The sequence below is a fragment of the Choloepus didactylus genome, chromosome 27 (genome assembly GCF_015220235.1).
Source record: "Choloepus didactylus isolate mChoDid1 chromosome 27, mChoDid1.pri, whole genome shotgun sequence".
Lineage (NCBI taxonomy): Eukaryota > Metazoa > Chordata > Mammalia > Pilosa > Megalonychidae > Choloepus > Choloepus didactylus.
The window spans coordinates 4,882,589-4,904,492 of record NC_051333.1 but is presented as its reverse complement, the minus strand read 5'-3'; the positions used below and the strand labels follow the sequence as shown (position 1 = coordinate 4,904,492).

At 40.3% G+C, this 21,904-nt stretch overlaps 1 protein-coding gene across 1 annotated transcript; it reads left to right on the top strand.

The window, feature by feature from the left end:
• Positions 1 to 6,884: 6,884 nt before the first annotated feature.
• On the top strand, positions 6,885 to 21,377 carry LOC119521098 (zinc finger protein 613-like). Its single transcript, XM_037819147.1, is given in 5 exon segments — positions 6,885 to 8,472; positions 10,449 to 10,575; positions 10,858 to 10,950; positions 15,748 to 16,795; positions 16,797 to 21,377. Coding segments are annotated over 5 exon segments (1,668 nt in total). The 5' UTR covers positions 6,885 to 8,457; the 3' UTR covers positions 17,182 to 21,377.
• Positions 21,378 to 21,904: the final 527 nt, after the last annotated feature.

Sequence of the window (21,904 nt, the reverse complement as noted above, 5' to 3'; positions counted from 1 at the left end):
ATCTACAGCTTCTAGAGGTTTCCTGCATTTGTTGACTCATGGCCCCCTTCATTTTCAAACCCAGCAGTGACCAGTCAAGTCTGTCATCAGTCTGACACTGACCCTTCTGCCTCCCTCTTCCACATTTAAGGATCCTTGTTCTTATATAGGGCCCACCCAGATAGTCCAGGATAATCTTCATAATTTAAGGGCAACTGATTAGCCACCTTAACTCTAGCTTCTTTATTCACAGGTTCTGGGGATCAGGGGGCAGACATCATTGGGAAGCCATTATTCTGCCTAGGACAGTCCACCCTCAGTGCAATGATTCATGTCTGTCTCACAAGCAAAATATATTTACCCCATCCCAATATGTACTTTTATGAATTTGTATTTTGGTGGGTCCATCATAGTACCTATGGTATAAATTCCTTGGTATTTGTATCTTAAAATTTTCCTCAGAACAGAGAAAAATGTCTGCCTTGGTATAGCTCACAGGATAGTGGAAGAGATAGGTAGTAAATAAATATGTATATGGAAGATTAATGTCAATTAGTGATAAGGGCAGTAAAGAAAAACAAGTATGAAAAGGATATAGATTTGGGAATGGTAAGGCTTAGTATTTTAGTGAGAGTTTCCGGGGAGGGCATCTTCCAGAAAGTGACATTTAAGTGGAACTCAATGACAACAGCCAGCCATAGTGATATCTGTGGAGTGAGAGGATATTACACAGCTCTGTTCTCAAAAGTATAGTCTGAGGACTATGAAAAATCTGTCAAAATCCAAATTTCTTGGCTATATTCCAGACACACCAAATTAGGATCTTAATGGAGTGTGTCTTGGACTTTGCATTTATAACAAGCACTGAATCTCACAGGAGACATGGTCTAGAATTTTTAATAGTGCCCACTACTCATCTCTGCATCTGCAACTTCAACACATGGAGTTAGGGCTGATGCACTTCACTGTAGAAATAAGATGATGCTTCAGCCCCTTTCCCCCATCCCCAGTCCAGCTGCCACCCAGCTCCCAGACTCCAGTCCTGTCCTGTCCATATAAAAAGCCCATTTCCTTTTATACCTTGAGAAGGGCCACATATCCCCTAGAGTAGTGGGTCAGGAAACCAGAATGGGCTGTCCAGTTCTGTTCCACAACACAAAGACACATGCTCTAATTGTCCATCAATTCTGGACAATAGTGAAGCAAATGCAGCACATATCTAAGACTGACTCACACGACCCATAATACCACCCCAGCTTCTTCATGGTCCCAGTAAGGATGACTCTTCACCAGCTCCTGTGCCCTCTCTTGTCTGGGCTTAGAGGCTGTAGAGCACAGCTGTTAAGAGCATGTGGATGGTATCCCCCTGTGTCACTCCTTACATGCTGTGTAGCCTTGGACAATTTGCTTACCCTATATGGGCCTCAATTTACTTATCCATAAAAGATAATGGTAGTACTCACTTCGTATGGTTATTACGAGGAGTGAACATTTTCGTATTTCTAACTGCTGAGAACAAAACCTGTCAAATATAAAGCAAGCAAATATTTTAAATTCATTTTTAGCTGTAAAGTGGGGGAGGTGGAGGTAGAGTACTGAATACGGGGATGTTGTTCTTAATCATAAATCCGAGGCCAGAAAATAAACAATGTCTCTCTTCTCAAGGCCTGCTTTGAGCAACCAGACACTGAATTTGGTATTTCTCATAAATCCCAACACAGCTCTGGTAATAAACCTCTGGTTTTTTAGATTGGAAAAATATGGTTCTTATCATGATACCCTTTTGTCTTAACCTTTTGTGTTTTCCCAGTTCTCTTAGGAGAAGGCAAAGCTTCCTGAAATGATGCCTCCCCCGTCTCCAGCTCCTTCTCTCCCTATGGTCCCTGGGTCTTAGAGCTCTGGTTCCTCTGGCCTCTTTTAATGCCCTGTATGTTGTGTGCTTGCTCTCATCTTCAGATTTTATTCATGCTGTTTTGTCTGTTGGGATTATTATTTTCTCCCATCTTCACGTGTTTCTCTCCTCAACCCTGAGATGTCATTTCAATCACCCCCTCTTTATGGAAGCTTTTACTGTCAGATCCTCCTTCTCTCTCTCTGCCTTCTCAGAGCCATGTCCCTTCCTCCACAGCACTGGTTGCAAAGGCAGTGTTCATTGTTTCCGTTCAGGTTGACTCCAATCAAACTGTAGGCTTCCTGAAGTCGGGACCAGTTCTACTATTCCTTGTCATTTCATCTCCAATGCTGCACTCTATTCCCAGCACATAATATGTGCTCACTTACTCACTTAGTATTGGCTGAAGTAGTGAACATTATTTAATAATTGGTCATTCAGTCCCTTTTTAGGTCATTGGTTGAATTAACTCAAGAGTTTAAGCTGTCTTGTTATGTCACAAATCTAGTAGGTGTTGAATCTCATATTGTTTGACTAGAAACACTATAATCTGATCTTCCAACTCTCTTCATTAATCATCCTGAACTGAGACCTCATTGTCAGAGCATAGGGGTCTTTTTGTCTACTGGATTCTATTTTAAATTTATTTTGAAGAGGTCATGGACTTATATTGTTCAGAAACCAAAATCATATACACAGGTATCCATTTAAATTTCTTGCTCTCACCCATCTCTCTTCTACTTTGTTCTTATTCCCTTGAATCGTTGGAGTTTTTCTTTATGTAAATTCATGCATATTGGAATTCTCTTTATCCCTTTCATATACAAAAGCAAAAATGCTATATATATTCTATATTCCTGTATTTTTTAGTGAAGAAGAAGAGGAGAAAGAAGGAAGATTAAGTTTTATGAGTCAAAGTCAGCCATTCACTCAGCATACTAGCATTCCAGGCTACAGGCTGAGACTGGAGTATCTAAGGATGAATAATACAAAGTTCCTTATGTTGAGTTTAGAGTCCACTCCACTCTGGAAGGCAGTCAAATAAGGATTACAGCCTTTGTTGACAATAAAAAGTTGGAAGTAGCTCCAAGGACAGTGGGAAAACAAAAGGAAACAATCTATCCTGGGAGTCAGGGACATCTATGTGAGCAGGTGATTTTTAAGCCAGATTACAAAACAACAACAACAACAACAAAGATAATAATCATGACCATACTATAACATTCATGGTGTACTTCCTAAATGCCTCAGAGTACATTTGCTATGTTACAAATTAACCCCAAATAGAACTGGTTAAAAGAAAAAAAGATTATAGCACAATTTCTTAGAGCTAGGTATCTGAGAAGAGCTTAGCTGTTTGGTTCTGGGACAGGGTTTCTCATAAAGTTGAAGTTAATCTGTTTTTTAGACTTACAGTCATCTGAAGACTTAACTAAGGCTGGAAGATCCACTTCCAAGCTCCCTCACAAGCCTGAATTCCTTGCCACTTCTGCCTCTCCATAAAGGATGTCAAGCCATGACAACTGGACTCCTCCAATGAAGTCATCCAAGAGAGAGACAGAGATAGAAGCCAGAGTGACTTTTATAACCCAGTGTTGGAAGTAACATTCCATCACTTCTGCTGCATCCTATTGGTCATACAGACTATTCCTATGCAGTGTGGGAAAGGATTACACAATAGCATGAATACAAGTGGAAAGGGATCATTGGGTAGCAGGCTGGTTACCACATATGGTCAACACTATGCACTTAAGTGGCATGAAAACAGATGTAGAATTTGGGAAACTGCGGTTAATTCACTATGAGTAGAGTAGTGTGACAATCCTAAAGGAAGGTGCTGGAGAACTATTAATTTTTTTTTTTAGAACTATTAATTTTAACTTTATAATTTAAAGTATTCTCATAAGTTCTAACACTGAGTATGTTAACTTTGCATGACTAAATCAGGATTTTAGGCATGGTACTGAATTGGCTCTTGATCTACAGGATACGCAAGGTGAGGTAGATTTGTAGACTGATGCAGGATCAGTGAGGATGCATTTGTCATTCAGATGGTATTCCAGTTTGCTAATGCTGCCATTTTGCAAAACACCGGAAATGGATTGGCCTTTATAAAGGGGGTTTATTCAGTTACAAAGTTAACAGTCTTAAGGCCATGAAGTATGCAAGGTTAGGCATCAGTGATAGGGTACCATCACTGGAGAAAGGCCATTGGCATCTGGGAAACCTCTGTTAGGTGGGAAGGCACGTGACTGGCATCTGCTTGCTCCCAGGTTGCATTTCAAAATGGTGTTCTCCAAAATGCCAGCATCAGCTTTCAACGGTCATCTTCAAACTGTCTCTCTAAGCTGCAGAACACTGAGCTCCTTGTCTGAGCTTTTACAGGGCTCTGGTAAACCAATCAAGACCCATGCTGAAAGGGTGGGGCCACACCTCCAGGGAAATAATCCAATCAAAGGCATTACCCACAGTTGGGTGGGTCATAGCTCCATGGAAACAACATAATCCAAAGATTCCAGTCTAATCAACACTAATACATTTGCCCCCACAAGATTGCATTAAAGAACATGGCATTTTAGGGGACATAATACATCCAAACCAGCCCAGATGGTATGACGTGAAGCAAGGAATTGTTTTTAAGGTAGTATCAACAGAACCTGTTTCTGTATTAGAGGGTTTCTGGATTGAGTCTATCCTCAGGACCTCACTAATCAGTAGCCACTGCACATATTCCCAAAAAGTTCCAAATTCCAGCCTTAATTCATCGATTAATAGCAATATTTTCTGAGGTGTAGAATAAAAGAGAAGTTTAGAGATAATAAAATTTCATTTGGGAATGACTGAATTTGAGGTCTGTGGGAAGGCAGAGGATGCTTTATTCCTTTGTTAGGAAATACAAACAATTATAATTTAGACTGAATGATACTGTGATTTCCTTGCTATTTTTTTAAGCAATGCACCATTTTCTTTGGGAAGTCAAAGCAGTTTTTAGTTTCCTTTTCCAGGAATTAAAAAAAAAAAAGAGTGAGAAATCATCATTCTTGAAGTGTTTGTTACTTTCCTCATATATTGCAGGATTGTGCCATTGTATATAGAAAAACTTTCATTTATTTATTCAGCAAATATTTATGTGTCATCTACTTTGTGCCACACGCCAAGATAGAGCAGTGAGCAAGAATGTCAAAATCCTTGCCTTCTACCTTCTATAGGAAAGTCTATAAACAATATGGCATAATGGCAGGAAACGAGAAATCCTCTGATGAGAACTAAAGCAGGGTTAGGCAGCGATAGGGGTGTGTGTGTGTGTGTGTGTGTGTGTGTGTGTGTGTGTGTGTGTGTCTGCTTTTGCGTTTAATAGCTGTTCAATGAAGGTTTCTTTGAGGACGTGTTATTTGGGTTGAGATTTAACTGAAATGAAAAAGTGAGAGGTAGGAATACCTGGGGAAATAACACGGAAACCAAGTCCAAGTTTGGAGATGTCCTAAAAAGAACAAGGAAACCATGAAGAATTGCGCAGGAGTCTGAAAGTAAAAGCAGATGAATCAGAAAGAGCCACATACGCCATCAGGTTGGACTTTATCGGGCATGGTAAAGATTAAGGATTTTATTCTAAGTGTCTGCTCTTCAATTTTCAAAGTAGGGAGTACACGGCATCTGTGGAAACTGGGAGATGAATTAGGATTGAGGTGACAATTCAGGCCCGAACTGAGTTTGTGCAGAGCATGAGCTGGTGCTGCTGTGAGATCGAAAAACGTGCCAGGGACAGAAGCAGACATAGATTTATTAGGATTTAGGAACAGGAGACATTCCCCAGTGTCGGAGGTCCAGAGAGAGAGCACAAAGGGACGGGGCATACCAGGGGCAATTTGTATAAGATTTTAGAACAAAGACATTCCATATAGTCTGAGGACATCAGGCCTCTAGTATAATCATTAAAGGGGCTTAAGACCTGATGTTTTATTAAGATTAATGTTTAAGACTAAGATACTATCAATGACGTTTTACAACCGTGATTACATTCTTCTCCCCCTGGGGAGATTGTTTACTTTCTAACCCTTTGGTCAAAGCAGTCTTATTAAGTCCTGGGGATATCATTCCCATTTAGGAGGGGGCCTGGCCCTGGGCTGCCACAGTGATCATATGTCCAGGTTTATACCCCCATTGACTCTCAAAAGTGTCTGATGTGGATGATAAATTATGTGGTCATGCTAATTCAGAAGATATTGTTGTCGTCCAGATGGAGATGACCATGGATTGGCACACAGATTGTCTCCTAAGGAGGGGAACGAGCCCTAGGGACTGGGGGGTGGTAGGGGTGGGGTGGGGACAGTAAGTAGTTGGATTCCGGATAAATTTCTCATTTGTTCCTTCCTTTTATCTTTGACCCCTATTCCACTCTCTTCCTTCTGCTCCAAATGTGCAGTCATTTTGTATTTAATGAGCCTCTTTTATCTGAACATGTTTTGCAAAATACCTTTTTGTTTGCATGTATTTTTAATTTACTTACAACGCGTCATATTGTTTATCTCCTATTCCCCTCTTTTCCCAATAAGCACTCTCGTTAAAAACAGGGTGCTTTGTATGTACCTTATCCGCTGATTCTCATTGTTGATATATTTACACGTGGCACTTACATCCCTCACTTTGATCCGGATTTACCAAGTTGCTTTTAGGGGATTCTAAACAAGGTGATTTACTATGGAGTGGCCTCCACGTCAGCAACAGGCAGTCAGCCCCGATCTAGGCGTTGGAACCAGTTTCCCAGGGAGGGGTCAGAAAGAGGCAATCGCCAGCAGTAGGTACTGGGTCTTCTTAGGACAACCAGGTCGGGCGGAACGTGGGGAGGAAAGTCAAGCTTAAGTTTGCTAAGTCCTCGCGTCGCCTCGGAACTTGGTTTGCCCAAGGGCGCCGACGGAGGTGCCGGCGCACAACTGCTGAGGGTTACGGCTGTTGGAGTAAAAGAGGCGGCTGACGCGCATGTGTGCGACCGCTGAGGTTTCTGGGAATTGTGGTTCGGCCGAGGGCGGTGATTTTTGAGGCTCCTGTGGAGGGAGGCTGAAGTTTGGGCCCCAGCCACTGTGTTCTCTCTTAGGTAGTGCTGCGTCCCGGCTGTTCCGCCGCCGCGGGGGGTTCTGGGACACGCCGTTCAAACCCTTCCGGCCATCTTTCCACGCGCGGGAGTCTGACCTGGGGCTGCGCGCAGGTGGAGCTGGGCTCCCGGGCATCACCGACCAAGGGCTGCTGGGAGTGCCGGGGGCCGTGCGTGAGGGAATGGGCTTTGGTGGATCGATTCCGACCCCTTCCAGAGGCTCGGGCCGGGTGGGATGGCGGCAGGTTCCTCTGGCTGCGCGTCTTGGGCGAGCAGCGGCCCCACGGATCCCGTCGGCGTCCGGGAGGCGTTTGCCCAAGTTTCTCCCGCCCTGGGGATCCGGATGGATTCTGTTTTGGGGGCTGGGAGGAGACGTTCGGTAAAGGTCCCACTGAACCCCGACTCTCACGAACCTCCCCTCCTGAGCCCCACAGAAAACTTCTGAGGTTTCTGTGAGATTTATGGCGTGTCCTGTTCGAGCTTCTTACCAACTGCGTCGCCATAAGCGGAAAACTTCTGAAACATTTTCCGTGCAGTGATTTGAGGACTAAGCAAGCAACTTCTAAATTTATATTATTATGTTTTATTATTTACAAATAATGGCTGTTATATTTTTCCTTCCCAGTGCCTATACTTTTTTGCTTCCTTTTCTTGACCTAGTGTACGGACTAAACTCTCCAGTATAATGTTGAAGGGAAGTGGTATTAGCAGACATTCTTTGCTCCTCCTAGTTGTGTGTGCGTGTGTGTGTGTGTGTGTGTGTGTACGCGCGCGCGCCTTTCCCCGCCCCCCCCCCCCTTTCCAGGTTCATTTAATTGGTTTCTGCAGATTGAGATTTTTCCACCCCACCCAGATAACGTTTATTTCCAGGTCACTGACATTTTTCTACAGCCCTTTGGAGCTGCATAGCAAAGTGTGTTGGTGAGGGCAGGGAGCTAGGTGATATTATTTAGCCTTTATCTCTGTGAAACTACCAAAAATACTGCTTAGACTCTTAACAAGCCTTTCTCTTAGAAAAGGGCATCGAATGCCAGGCTGATTCCGCTGCATTGTGCTGTGCTGGTTCTCCTTTGTTACCTCACCTTTCACATCCATGTTACCTTTATTTCACAGAAGAAAAGCATATCTCCCCCATATTCAAGATATTATATTTTATAATCCCAAGGTTAAAAGCCTCTGGGGCATCAAACAGCAGGACAGTTAGAAATATTGGAGGCCTTGACTTAAGGTGATTGCCCAGAAGGACTGACAAAATCTGGGCTCAGAGGGAATGTATCACTGAAAATAAATTTGCTCTTCGGTCTACAAGGTCCTGGCTGCACAGGATCAAGAGAGATCAAGTGAAAGAAGTAGGAGGAGGATGCAGGACTTGGATATCATCATTTCATGGGACACCCTTTACTGAACACAGAATTCTGAACAGAAATTTAGGGCAGATCCAGTAGAGACTAAAAAGAAAATATCCCAGTTACTGCTCATTTCCCAAGAACAGAAGAAAATGACCAAGACCCAGGTGAGTTTTGGTTTATTCTTAACTTCATTCTCTGATGGATTTGTGGAGATTTGAAAAAAATCACTTCACTTAAATGAAATGTATAAATTGGAAAAAGTCGACTCTCAGGAGAAATAGACTATACCTTTAAAATTAGGACAAAATGGGATTTGCAATATATTGCTCATAGGGTTTATAATATGTGACTAATGTTGGAATACAGTGTAGTGATTGTGCAGGATCTTATGGGTTACATTTTCTGTCAGTTTGCATCTAAAATCTGTGACAGTTGTCAAATCAGAGAATCATGATACGTCATGTGATATGCACTGATTCTGAGGAGAAAGCAGACCAGTTCTTTGGGGGGAGTGTCAATATTTTGTATTTCTTAAGTCTCAGGAAATTTCCTGGATAGTTCTTCTGAGATGTGGAGGACTGTGTCCTTGACAGCATCCTTCTAATGAAAGTACAAGCAGGTTTCATATGGCTGTTTCTTAGAGGATTACTCTGAGTCCCCTAGGGAAGCAGACCAAGGACAATTCAGTGGACATAGTTCAGGGGACCAAAGCCACGTGAACCACTGACCCAGCCTTTTAAACTTAAATAGCCTAGGAAAGTGCAAGGACAGCATGGTTTTTGAATAGTCGTCTATGAACAGATCACTGAACTGGTGTTGCAGTACAGATTTCGCAGTAAGGAATTGAAAGTACCATTGTTTGATAATGGCTCGGGCTGTGGAGATCTATGTGGTTTGTTTTATAACTTCATCTTATCAAAGAAAATGCTGTAGGTCCTCTGTTAATCATACCTTTTAATCTTTGGTGGCATTCAGGGCTGGACTTCATTGACACAGGATCAAGACTTTGATGAGACTTGAGGTTGATGTAGGAAAATTCTTAATTTATAAAAGATTTTGAGCTGATAAATGCATCAGATATTCCACTCTTCCCTGGCTGTCATTGTTTCTGTGGAGAGGCCAACTGTCAGTACATTTTTTCTCTGGATACTTTTATTATCTTTCCTTTGCATTTGGTGTAACTTTAGTATGCTGTTTCTAGATATGGATTTCCTGCTTGGGATTTGCTGGTTTTCCCAAGTCTGAGGTATGGGGTGTTTTAAACAGTTTTAGAAATTTTTCAATCCTTACATCTTTGGCTATTACTTCTCCATTACTCTGTTTTCTTTTCCAGAAACTATTACTACGTAAATCGTAGAACTATTCACTTAGTCCTCCATGTTAGTTAAACTCTCCTTTATGTCTTCTATCCCTTTCTCTCCTTGTGCACAGTTTGGGTAGTTTCTTCAGATCACTCTTCCTGTTCACTAATATTCTTTTCAGTATATCCATAATGTTAACCTGAGTGTGTGTGTCTTTATGTATGATTTTTTTTGAGGATTAATGTTTGTTTCCAAACCTGCTTAAGCATGTTTAATACTCTTATGCTTTAGACACATTTTGGATGTTTTCTTTTATTCCTTTCTACATATTAAACATACTTATTAGACATATAGTGTCACAGTGTCTTATAATTCTAACATCTGGTGTCTTTTCATGGTTGATTTTGATATTGGCTCTCACTCACTTGTTTAATATGTGGTATCTTGTGACTCAAGTACTTGGTGTTTCTTCATGTTTGAATCTGATATTCACTCTGAAATGAAAACTCATGTTGGAAGTGGGAATATGTTGGTTTTTATTGTTTTCATTCTGATGTCAGTACCAGGTAGTTCAGTGATTGGTAAATAGTTGCTGGAATGAAAATTTATATTTATATATATATCTGAACTCAGGTTACCAAGAGAATTTATTGACTGCATATTCCAGAAATTTGTAATTTGTTAAATGAATGGATGACTTCAGAATTATAGAATATTCTAATATGATTTTGCTTCTTTTAGAGTACAACCTAAGTGGTAAAAATGAGTTGATTGACTTCCTTTTCATTCCTTTCATATTGATAAAAACCCTCATATTGAGCAGGACCATGTTATTGTAGGAATCATTGACATTTGATGATGTGGCTGTGGAGTTCACCTGGGAGGAGTGGCAGCTACTGGGCCCTGCTCAGAAGGACCTGTACTGGGACGTGATGTTGGAGAACCATAGCAACCTGGTGTCACTGGGTGAGGCCAGGTCTCCTGCGTTACTCAGAGGGTGCAGTGCCCACTTGTGGCCTTTCCTTCCTCATTTGCTTAACTCCTAGGAGTCTCTATAATGGCCTGAAATGGGTAGATTCTCAGTCCCTTCTCTTGCCCCAGATGAGAGATAATCTCCCTCACAGTAGAAAAAAGTCTTTAATTTGCAGAAAGCAAATTGTCCAGTCCCTAAATTGTACCATTCTCATGTCTTCACAGAAGCTAGTGCAATATGATATGCATATGTCTTCTATCATTTCTCATGGACAGGGTATCAAGCTAGAAAATTGTATGTACTCCTCAGGTGGGAACAAGGAGAACAACCATGGATAGTAGTTGAAATCCATAGTCAAATCCATCCAGGTGAGTAAGAAAACCAGCAAGAGGAGAAGTCCATGGAAGTCACATTCTAGATGTTCATAGAAAGTGTCACAGCTTTGAAGGTGAGAGGAAGAAACATAAACAGAGCCTCCCCATCTCCCTATATGATAGCTCTCTTGGTGGGAGTTAAGAGGAAAATAAACCCCTTTACTTCCTTTTTTGATCTGATGTGTATCAATTTCTCTCTTGACATTGTCTAATCTACACACTGAAACATGTATTTAGCCCATCTCTAGGGCAACTCCCCTGAGTTCACACTTTCTGTGTGAGGCACTAGAATTATCTTCCCTCCTAGAAAACTGTTTCCCACCATCCTTTTTAAAAGTAAGGTTCTCTTGTACTTTCATACATCTTAAATCCCAGCCACCCTGGCATTACCTTGAATCTTCTCTACCCTCTGGGCTTCTCCTATATTTAAGGTCTTTGCAGTTCTTGTCATGTTTAACTAGGAAAGGCCTTTATAAATCTCTCATTCTCAGTTCCCAGCCCAAATGATACTGTAAAACTTCTTGCCTGTTTTATTGTAATTCCTTTATATATTTGTTAATTCTGGTTTTTTCTTAGCTCTTAGGTTTTGTTGCTGGATTCTTTTCCCTAAATCTTTCCATTTTCCCCTTAGTCTGATGACATTAAATTCCAGTTAACAGTATTAGCATGACATGGATATTTCTCATCTTTCAAAAGAAGAAAGTCTTTGAGAGGAGGAGGCGTAAAATTAACAAAAATAAATACAGAATTCCATATCTGGTGGAGAAAAGAGGTGTGAATACCAATACATTGGCATAATGGAAGCATGGATGATGGGGGCTGGGTGCTACTCTTTTAGGAATGGAAAAGCCTTTGTGATGAGGTGTCTTTACACAGAGAGGTGAGGGACATGAGGGGCTCTCTGGGAGAAGAGTGGAGAGAATATGAAGGTCAAAGACCAGGGGTAGGTTTGTGCTTAAGGAATATCAAGGAAACCTATGTGGATCAAGCAGAGTGAGCAAGAGAGAACATTTCTGAAGATAAGGCCAGGGGTTGCGAGTAGGTAGATCACATAGAACTTTATAATCCATTTCAAAGACTTGGTTTTATTCCTAATGTGATGAGAAAATATTGGAAAGTGTAGACTAGATCAGCAACATGATAAATTTTATGTTTTTGAAGTATCACTTTACCTATGGGTAAAAAGGAGACTGGAACATGGCAGGTTTTGAATTAGGAATGCCAGATGGGAGGCCTCATTGTTAGGGCTTCAACTAGGCTTGAGAGATAAGTATTGGACAGATTCCAGATATATTTATAAAGGAAGTCTGATGGGAATTAGGTAGATGTGGAGTTTGGGAGAAAGAAACAGATGAAGAGTGATGCTGAGAAATCTTAGCATGTGCTTCAAGAAGAATGGAGCACCAGTTCCTGTGATGGACAGATAGGTGGAGGAGGAGATTTGGATTGGGAAGTTAGGAGTTCTCTTCTGGAGATTGTAAGTCAGAGGTGCTTGTTTTTATCAAAGTGGGGCTCTCTTCTGCAGTTGGCTGTACCCAAGGAATTCAAGGACAGGTTAGTTCTGGAGATAAAAATTTGATGTGGATGAGATATTCTAGGGACTAAGTACAGGCAAAGAAAAGAAGAGCCTTATGCAATTACAGATCAGACGGATGAGTGTGTAACAAATTCAGTTTAGACAGAACAGGTGGTGAGGGGAGCTTCTAAGAGGAGGCTACTTTCTCCAATGACAGAGGCATAAACATTGCCTAGATTTGCTAATTCATCAAACAAGATAAGAACTGAGGGATAACTATATCATTTTGATGTGTTCTTCCCATTCAGATGGTATATGTTTTTTCAACTTGTAATTCCCTTTTCATGAAATGAGTTTTATGACACCAGAATTTAATTATCTTCCTTTTCTGAATTTCCGTTTGACTTTGTGTTCCAACCATACAAACAGCCTCTGAAGATACTGTATCATAATAAATTGGTGGTAGTTGTAACTCCTTTGCCACTCCAGAATTATGGGATGGTTTTGATTCTTCATTTTGAAGACTGAAACACATGTTGGTCATTCAGTCATTTCTTTATTTGAGTGACTAGCTGGACAAGAGAGAGGCTATGCTTTTTCCATGTATCAAGCATTTTGTAAATTCAAGGTTTTTTATTGAGGTGGTTTTCATAATATTTGTTCCTTGGCTGCCTCCTCTGAGAGTCCATCTTCTTTTTGAGAGCTGGGTGGGGGTCTGGCATGTCTTTATGTAAAGCTCTCTGGGGGCTGCTGTTAGGACCCTGGTTGACGAAGCACGGCTGCAACACATGCATGGTGAATGAGTCTGAATTTACTGAGAAACAGAGAAATGCCTTTCAGAAGCACAGATTTTATTAGTAAATTTTGAAGAAGTCTTCATGCAGTATTTAGAAAATAAGCTTTTAAATGTGAAATATTTTTGCCACATTTCAAGGCTGTACAAAGTTGAAGTAAATAGTAAATAAGAGAATGGTGAATGATGGTATCATAAAGTGTCTTACACAAAAGCTATATCTAGCTTTTAAAATAAGAATATAATGAAGAAAAAGGGAAGAGGGCATGAAATTGAAAATGTACAAGATCTTGTGGAGGGTCCAAAGATTGGCCTGAAACCACTCACACAAAAGCCAGTGTTAGAAAATATTTATTGGGGAACTGGTAGAGTGAAAACTTAGATAAACTGAGTAAATCATGGTCATGTAAACTTTTATTGCCAGGCTGACTGTTGTGAAATTTATCTATTAGTAATAGAGATAGCATGGTGGAGGGTAGGTTGTTTTATATTTTTCTAGCTCTAGGTAGACAACTTTAACCTGGCCGTCACAGTGTAACAATAATAAGGTATAGCCAGATGTTCTAAGAAAAGTTGAAAGTAAAGCTACCACAAGTCTTGATTTAGAAGGAGGGAGGTGATCTTCGGGGCCCCATCACTGATGCCAATTGAGGCATAAATGTAGAGTTCTGGAAGAAAGTGCTGTCAGTGGCACGGTGGATCAGTATGTCAGGGACATTGAAACGGGAAAATTCCAATATGACATCTGTATGGGTACAGCATGAACATGGTGACAGTTCCATATCTGGTGCAGCAGCATATGTGCTTCTGGAGAAGAATGCAGAGTTCACTGGAATGCAGTAAAACCCATAAGGATCATCATCTCCCTTTCCATAGGGACATATGAGAGTATTTCATAGCTAGAAACAAGATTGAAGTGTAGACTGCTGGAGCTTTCCTCTAAATGTGAAATTTGTTGCTTTGGAAAGTTAGTTTGATCTACAGACTGAAGAAGAAAGGAAAATTTTAGGAACAGTGTGTCCACCCAGGGGTCTGTCATAGTTTACTTGAAATCAAAGGCTGTGCATCCGGCATTCTGACTTGCCCCTTTGGGATATTTGTCTTAGCACCCTGTCTGTTTATTTTTCCATTCATTTTCATACTCAGTGTAGTTAACATTTGAGTCTCTTCAGTGGGCTCTAAGAATCCCAAAACTTTTATGTTGGACTGACTAAAGGGTTGGTCTTGTGTCTTCATCTTCTTTCATTATTCATTTTCTCTGAATGTGATCTCATTGAATACTTCAATCTTAAATAATATTGACATGCTGATGATTCCCACACTGCCATCTCTAGTCAAGACCTGTCTCAAATTTTATATATCTGACTTGGTTCTTCATGTCTGTACTTGGACATCTAATAATTATCACAAAGTTGATATGCCTTAAAGTGCATACTTGATTTCTCTCACATTCTGAATCTCATCTTGTAAAAGGTGCTACACCTACCCAATGGCTCAAGCCAAATACTTAGGGAGACTCTGATGCCCTCTTTGGTTACCTCCCCCCACATAGAAACCATCAGTGAGTCTTGTTTTTGCTTCCTTTAAAATCAATCCTGATGTCATTCACTTCTCTTCATTTCCTTTGTTCCCTGAAACCAGTTTTCACAATTTGCAACTGCCCTCTTTATCATTTTTTGTTTTTATTTATTCTGTTTCCCTTTCCACCCCTGGAACATAACTTCAGGAAACAATAAAAGATTTATTTTTTTTTTTCACTGTATTACACACTCCCATGTTTCATCCTCTAGCTTCTGGTAACATACATGACCGCAAATTTCCCCTTTCAAGCACAATCACACACACAGAATTCAGCACTGTTAGTTATACACACAATAATGTGCCAACATCACCTCTATGCATTTCCAAACACAATCAACCTTCTTAAAAATTCACCACAAATTCTGCATCATCTCCCCATTCTCTACCCTTATTCTATTTTCCTGTAACCTATATTCTAGGTATTAACTCCATTAATTTGTTCACTATATGTAGGTAATATTTGTGAGATCATACAGTGTTTATCCTTTTCTGTCTGGCTTATTTCACTCAACGTAATATCCTCAAGGTTCATCCATGTTGTCTCATGCATCAGGAATTCATTTCTTCTTAAAGCTGAATAATATTCCATTGTATGTATATACCATATTTTGTTTATAATAAAGGGTATTTTTATATATTTCCCAGCACCAAAACCAAATCTGATGCATGGGTGTAGCCATTTATTAAGGATACACTGAATCAGTGAATATGTCCCTCACCATTTTGGATAGAGTATTGTGTATTTACCTAGCTCCAAGAGATAAAGAACATTTGCCTTGGAGTTTCTTTTATATTGATATCACAGGGTTTCCTCCAAAGGGCCATCTCATCCCAAAGCATTTCAACCTGTTTTATTCCTTACCAGTCTCATGGGAGGATTCGTTGTTTTCTTCTTTCCTAGAAATTGAGAGAGTTGATGATCTGCCAGAGTATTCACAAAATCAAAGAATGCTAAAGAGAATGGAACAATGCTATGAACATAATGCATTTGGAAATACTGTTCAACAGAACAAAACTTATTGTCCTTTAAGACTAAATCATGATATGTTTGATTTATATGGAAAAATATTGAAATCATATTTAGGTTTAGTCAATCAGAACAGAAGGTCTTTAATAAAGGAGACTGCTGAGTTTAATGGAAATGGGAAACCCTTTCTCCATGATAACCATGAGCAAAGTCATACAAATGGAAATGGAAAACCCTTTCTCCATGATAACCATGAGCAAAGTCGTACTGAAAATAAATTCCTTGAAAGTAGAAAAACAACCAGCACTAAGTCACAACTCCTTAACCAGCAGAAAACTTACAAAATAGAGAAAACCCATGAATGTATTGAATGTGGGAAAGCTTTCACCAAGAAGTCTTGGCTCACTGAACATAAGAGAATTCATACAGGAGATAAACCCCATGGATGCAGTATATGTGGAAAAACCTTCTCCAAGAAGTTCAAGCTAACTGAACATCAGAGAATTCATACAGGAGAGAAACCCCATGGATGCAATGAATGTGGGAAAGCCTTCACCAGTAAATCTCAGCTTACTGAACATCAGAAAATTCATACAGGAAAGAAACCCCATGTATGCAGCATATGTGGGAAAACCTTCCTCAAGAAATGTCAGCTTACGAACCATCAGAGAATTCATGCAGGAGAGAAACCCGATGGATGCAATGAGTATATGAAAGCCTTCACCACTAAATCTCAGCTTACTGAACATCAGAAAACCCATACAGGAAAGAAACCCCATGTATGCAACATACATGGGAAAACCTTCCTCAAGAACTGTCAGCTTAATGAGCATCAGAACATGCATACAGGAAAGAAACCTCACAAATGCTGTATATGTGGGAAAGCATTCTCCAGCAAGTCCTGCATAGTGGAACATCAGAAAATTCACAAAGGAGAGAAGCCCCATGTATGCAGTCAATGTGGGAAAGGCTTCCTCACAAAATTCTAGCTTGCTGAACATCAGAACACTCACAGGAAAGAAACCTCATGTATGCAGTATTTGTGGGAAAGCCTTCATCATGAAATCTCAGCTTACTGAACATCAGAATGCTCATACAGGAAAGAAACCCCATGAATGCAGTCTATGTGGGAAAGCATTCTCCAGAAACTTCAACCTAACTGAACGCCAGAGAACTCATACAGGAGAGAAACCATATGAATGTACTGTATGTGGCAAAGCTTTCTACAGGAAGAGAGAACTCATTGTACATCAGAGAAAAGAAAGAGGAGAGAAACCCCATGGATGCAGTGAGTGTGGGAAAGATTTCACCAAAAAATCACAGCTCACTGTACATCAGAAGCTCACACAGGAGAAAAATCATTTATGATGCAGTGATTGCAGAAAAAACTTCATTCCAAAGGGCAGTCTTGACTGTACATCAACAAAACAACTATAGAGAGAAATGCTATGGATGCACTGAGTATGTGAAAGCCTTCAGCTAAAGGCTTGCCTCATAACATCTCACAGGTTTCAGACAGGAGGAACTCCTTTTGAGTGTGGTTAATGTGGAAAGTTCTCTTCACAGAATTCAGATCTCAAGACATCAGAGAATTCACAGAGGAGAGAAACCCTATGAGTGCAGTGACTGTATGAAACCTTTCACTAGAAAGATAGTACTCATTGTGCATCAAAGCACTCATACGGGACAGAGACCCTATGACTGCAAGGACTGTGGGAAACTTTCTTCCACCTTTCCTTGTTAACTATAAGAGAATACATGCAAGAGAAAAAATACATAGATTGAGTGCATTTGGAAGATCCTTCCACAGAGTCAGTTTATTGTCATCTAGTGATCTCATGCAGGGGAAAAGCCCTCTCAGTACAGTGACTTTGCAAGTGCCTTTGCTGGCAGCTCAGACTTCATTAAATATTAGCAGGCTCCCAGCAGAGAGGAATGTAGCCCAGGCATTTTGCAATGGTCTGTTGCCAGATTTGCTTGCAGGAGCTACCAGTTTGCCCAGGAGAGAAACCTTATGCAAGTGATAGTGCCTTCAGTGATCAGTTACATCTCATTTTATGTCACAAAAGCACAAAGGAAAGCTCACACACATTGTCCTTGGGGCAAACAGATTATCAGTTATTTGCTGCCTAGGCCTGGCCAGAAAATAGAGACAGCCCCTACCAGGAGGCTGGGTGGTGGGTCGACAGCCTTTGCTGCCAAAGCCATTAGGAAACAACCCCATGAAAGTAAGGCACCCCATTCTGAGCTGCCTTAAATAGAGAAGACTGCATCCCAAGCACATGTTACTCCTTTATCAAGGCCTGGGATAGGGGACACCTGTCTGCTGTTCCCTGGTTGCCCTGCCCAGCTTGAGGACCTATAAGTAATAAACTCTTAAACTTCTCATTGTGACTGTCATTGAAGACACACCTGTGATCAGACCTTATAGAGCTATGGAAACTTCCCTCAAGGAACCTCTTGGAGGCCTCACCCCTGCCACCAGCAAGCTGTTTGGCCACCAACTTCCCACAGAACGAGTGAGAGACATGATAAAATGGTAAAGCCTTGAGCAAGAATTTCTAGATGAGCAATTGTTCAGTATGAATGTTGAGATGGGAAAGCCTTCTGTGGGAAGATAGACATTGTCATCAGTACGCATCATAAATTAGTGAGCTCATGGTAGAAATATAATGACTGTGGAAAAACTCTAGCTCTCACTAGGTGCCAGAGAGTTCACATTGGGGAGAAACTCAGAAAGCAGTGACTGTGCAGGGTTTTCAGTGGTACATTATGCCACATGATTTGTCACATGAAATCATAGAAATAAAACTGTGAGCACACTGTGAAGCATGTAGCAGAAGAAAGAAGCCCAGTGAACATGGGCAATGTTAGGGAGCTTTTCTGTTCCATGTCCAACCTCATTTTACCTCAGTTAATATACTTGATGTACATTTGTTGGATGGGTTACCTTGAACCGTATTCCTAGTTGGCTGTGTTAATGATTCCATAACTTGAAATGACGTATACTCCACACCACTGGTTTTAAAGTTATCACAATATAATAACTTGACCCATTTTTTCCCATTGTCTTCCTTGTTCACCTGGTATCATAATATTAGTTCTTGCATTTTTTTGACTCTAAACTTATTTTAAGATTATTTCAGACAATTAAATTCCTTCCAAAAGAAGCAAATATATTAAGTTCATGAATGTAATTTAATGTGTTTGGGAGTGTTTAACTTAAATTTATAAATGGGACCAAGCATTATACAATATCACCTTCACTGTGATTTCAGTTTCTCTACCAAAAACAGTAGGGAAATATGGTCTGCAAAATGGAAAGCCCAAGAATAATTAGTCATTTAACCTCATAAATTAAATGTGAAAATACATCCTAACACAGCTTTCTTGGGAATTTTTTTAAAACATGACAAGAAAAATCAACATGATAGTCACTTTGAACACAAATTAAGATAACTCTACTTGGTTCCTTCCTAGCTCCCCCTTTCCCTCATTCAAATTATTATTTTTTGAGTCCTTGAGCTACCCAGTTATAGACTCCTGAATAACAAGCCACCTGCACGCTTCTCCATGGGGTAGTTTCCTGCCTAATACTATCCTTGGCCTCATTGATGGAACCACCTCACCATTCTTTCTGGTATCTGTTCCCATTATGTCTCAAACCAGTAGGACTCAGAGGTTGTCTTACATGTCCTGGTAGCATCTGAGGAAGAAAAGATTAGTTTTTCATAGACGAGTCAACATTGGCTGGTTTCTCCTCTATAGAGAGCTGAACAGACCACATAGGAACAGGAATAGGTGAAGGGGCTCTGGAAGAGTCAACTCACTCTAGTCTTAGAGCAGAATACTATAGGCCTTGGACCAAACTATTTTCAGAGACTAATCAGTGTAATTATTGAAGTGTGGTCTGGTGGACTGTCAGTAGGGCCTGGCACAAAACTGAGGCCAGCATAAGGTTCAGGGTCAGGCCAAGTCTGCTGCTGGAAAACTATGATTTGAATAAGGGCACCAATTGGGTCACAGAAGCCAGGGGTGGCAGGCTGACAACAGATTGGGTATCTTAGTGGAATTCTAAACAGAATGATTGCATGGTGGTGATGATGTATTTCTGTTTTCCTTTTTAAAAAGTTATACGTGATGCAAAATAATTTAGAGACACTTAGAACATTTCCACTGGTTTCTTGATGACTTTGACAATGAATATGGAATATATACGGATCTTGAGTCATGTACAATCATTATTCCACATTTCAGCTTTCAAACAAAGCATATTATGACAAATATCAAATCCCTCAACCAAAGCACCTGAGCATAAGGACTTGAGTGTAAGTTATAGAATGTAAGAATTATACTGTAAGCTTCGTGAGGACAAGGATCTTATTTGTCTTGTTCACCTATACTAGATGTCTAGAAAATTGACATAGAGTAAGCTCTGAGTACACACTATTCAGATGACCAAATCTCATCTAATATGCAGTCTGGTCTTGTTGAAAACAAAGCAAGAGTCGAAAAGATCAAACTGTTTCCAGGTAACTTAAATGTATTCCAGAACAAAGCTCAAGGATATAGGCATACAAAATATCCAGCTACCCTCACACATTGTATCACACCCACTCACCCCTCTGTAAAATTCATAGTGTATAGTGAGTTTGCCAAACTGCTATGTCAGAAGGAACAGTCCCCACAAGACTGCCCTCAGTTCAGTCACCAGCCACAAGTTCAGGGGTTCCTAGGATCACTTTCACTTCAGACCAGCTGGCCACAAAGATAGGGGTTCCCATGACCATTCTTAGGGTTAATAAATCACAGGAATGAAAGAATTCAATCATGAAAGTGCTATACTTATGATGATAGTTTATTTTAAGAGAAAGGGTACTTATTAAACCAGCCAAAGGAAGAGATGCAGAGGGTGAAGCCTACAAGGGTTCCAAATGCAAAGTTTCCATCATCCTCAGTTCTGTATCTTGATTTTGTTGGTGGTTACACAAATGTATGCATGTGATAAAAAATTGCATAGAGATATACACACACTTATGTGCACAAGTGCATGTGAAACTGGTGACATCTGAATATATTCTGTGGATTAAATCCATATCATTTTCCTGGTTTTTGTATTTTACTATTTTTCTGTAAAGGTGTTAACATTAGGCAAGCTGAGTAAAGACTCCATGGGACCTTTGTATTATTTTTGCAACTTTTTGTGAACCTGTAATTATTTCAAAAGAAAAAGTTTTTACAAAGTGTAAAAAAAAGGTGATTTCCAGTCTTAAGTTATTCTCAGTGACTTAAAAACTCTTATATTTGGTCAGTGGGCCTACCCTCATTGACATGTCTGTACACTAGTCTGTTAATTTTCTTTATATTTATTTCTGATAGTTGAGTTTTTTAGTTAATGTGCTTTCTCATAGTGCATTTTAATACACATTTTCTTCTAGATAGGTTCTGTTGTTTATACACCCACCAGAAGTGTATGGAAATGAAAATTTCCTGGCACATGGAAATTCTGGTTTTGCTACTGTTTTAAATTTGTCAATATTTACCAACATGGTATTTTATTCGGATATTTTGTATTTCTTTGATTTCTACTACTTTAGACCTTTTATTGAGTGGGCAGTCATTTATGAGTTGGATTTTGGGAAATAAAGAGGAATAGCACATGAAGGGCCCTTTTTGGCCTCTGCCATCCCATGGTAGGTGGGGATCACACCTTTGATGTGAGGAGTGTGAGAATCCAGGGCCCCACGCCTCCTCCGTTTTTTCAGTGCTCCCATGTACATGACCGGGACAGACGTCAAAGGTCAACAAACGCCCTCAGGGGGGTGTAAAATAATATATTGTCAAAGCATTAAAACCTTGTTTTTAATATAAAACATTAATACCCAAACTTCACGAGACCATACTGAAATGATTGTCACACCCTGTGGACCTGAGTCTTTAAGTCATCCCCTCTGGCACTCCTCTGCTTTTTTCATGCAGTTCACTTTCCATTATCAGCTGCAACTAACTGTGAGACCATCATTTCTTGTAATTCCAAATTATACCTATATCCACTTGCATCCTAGTGTGTTCTTTGGTCTTAGGGCTAAAC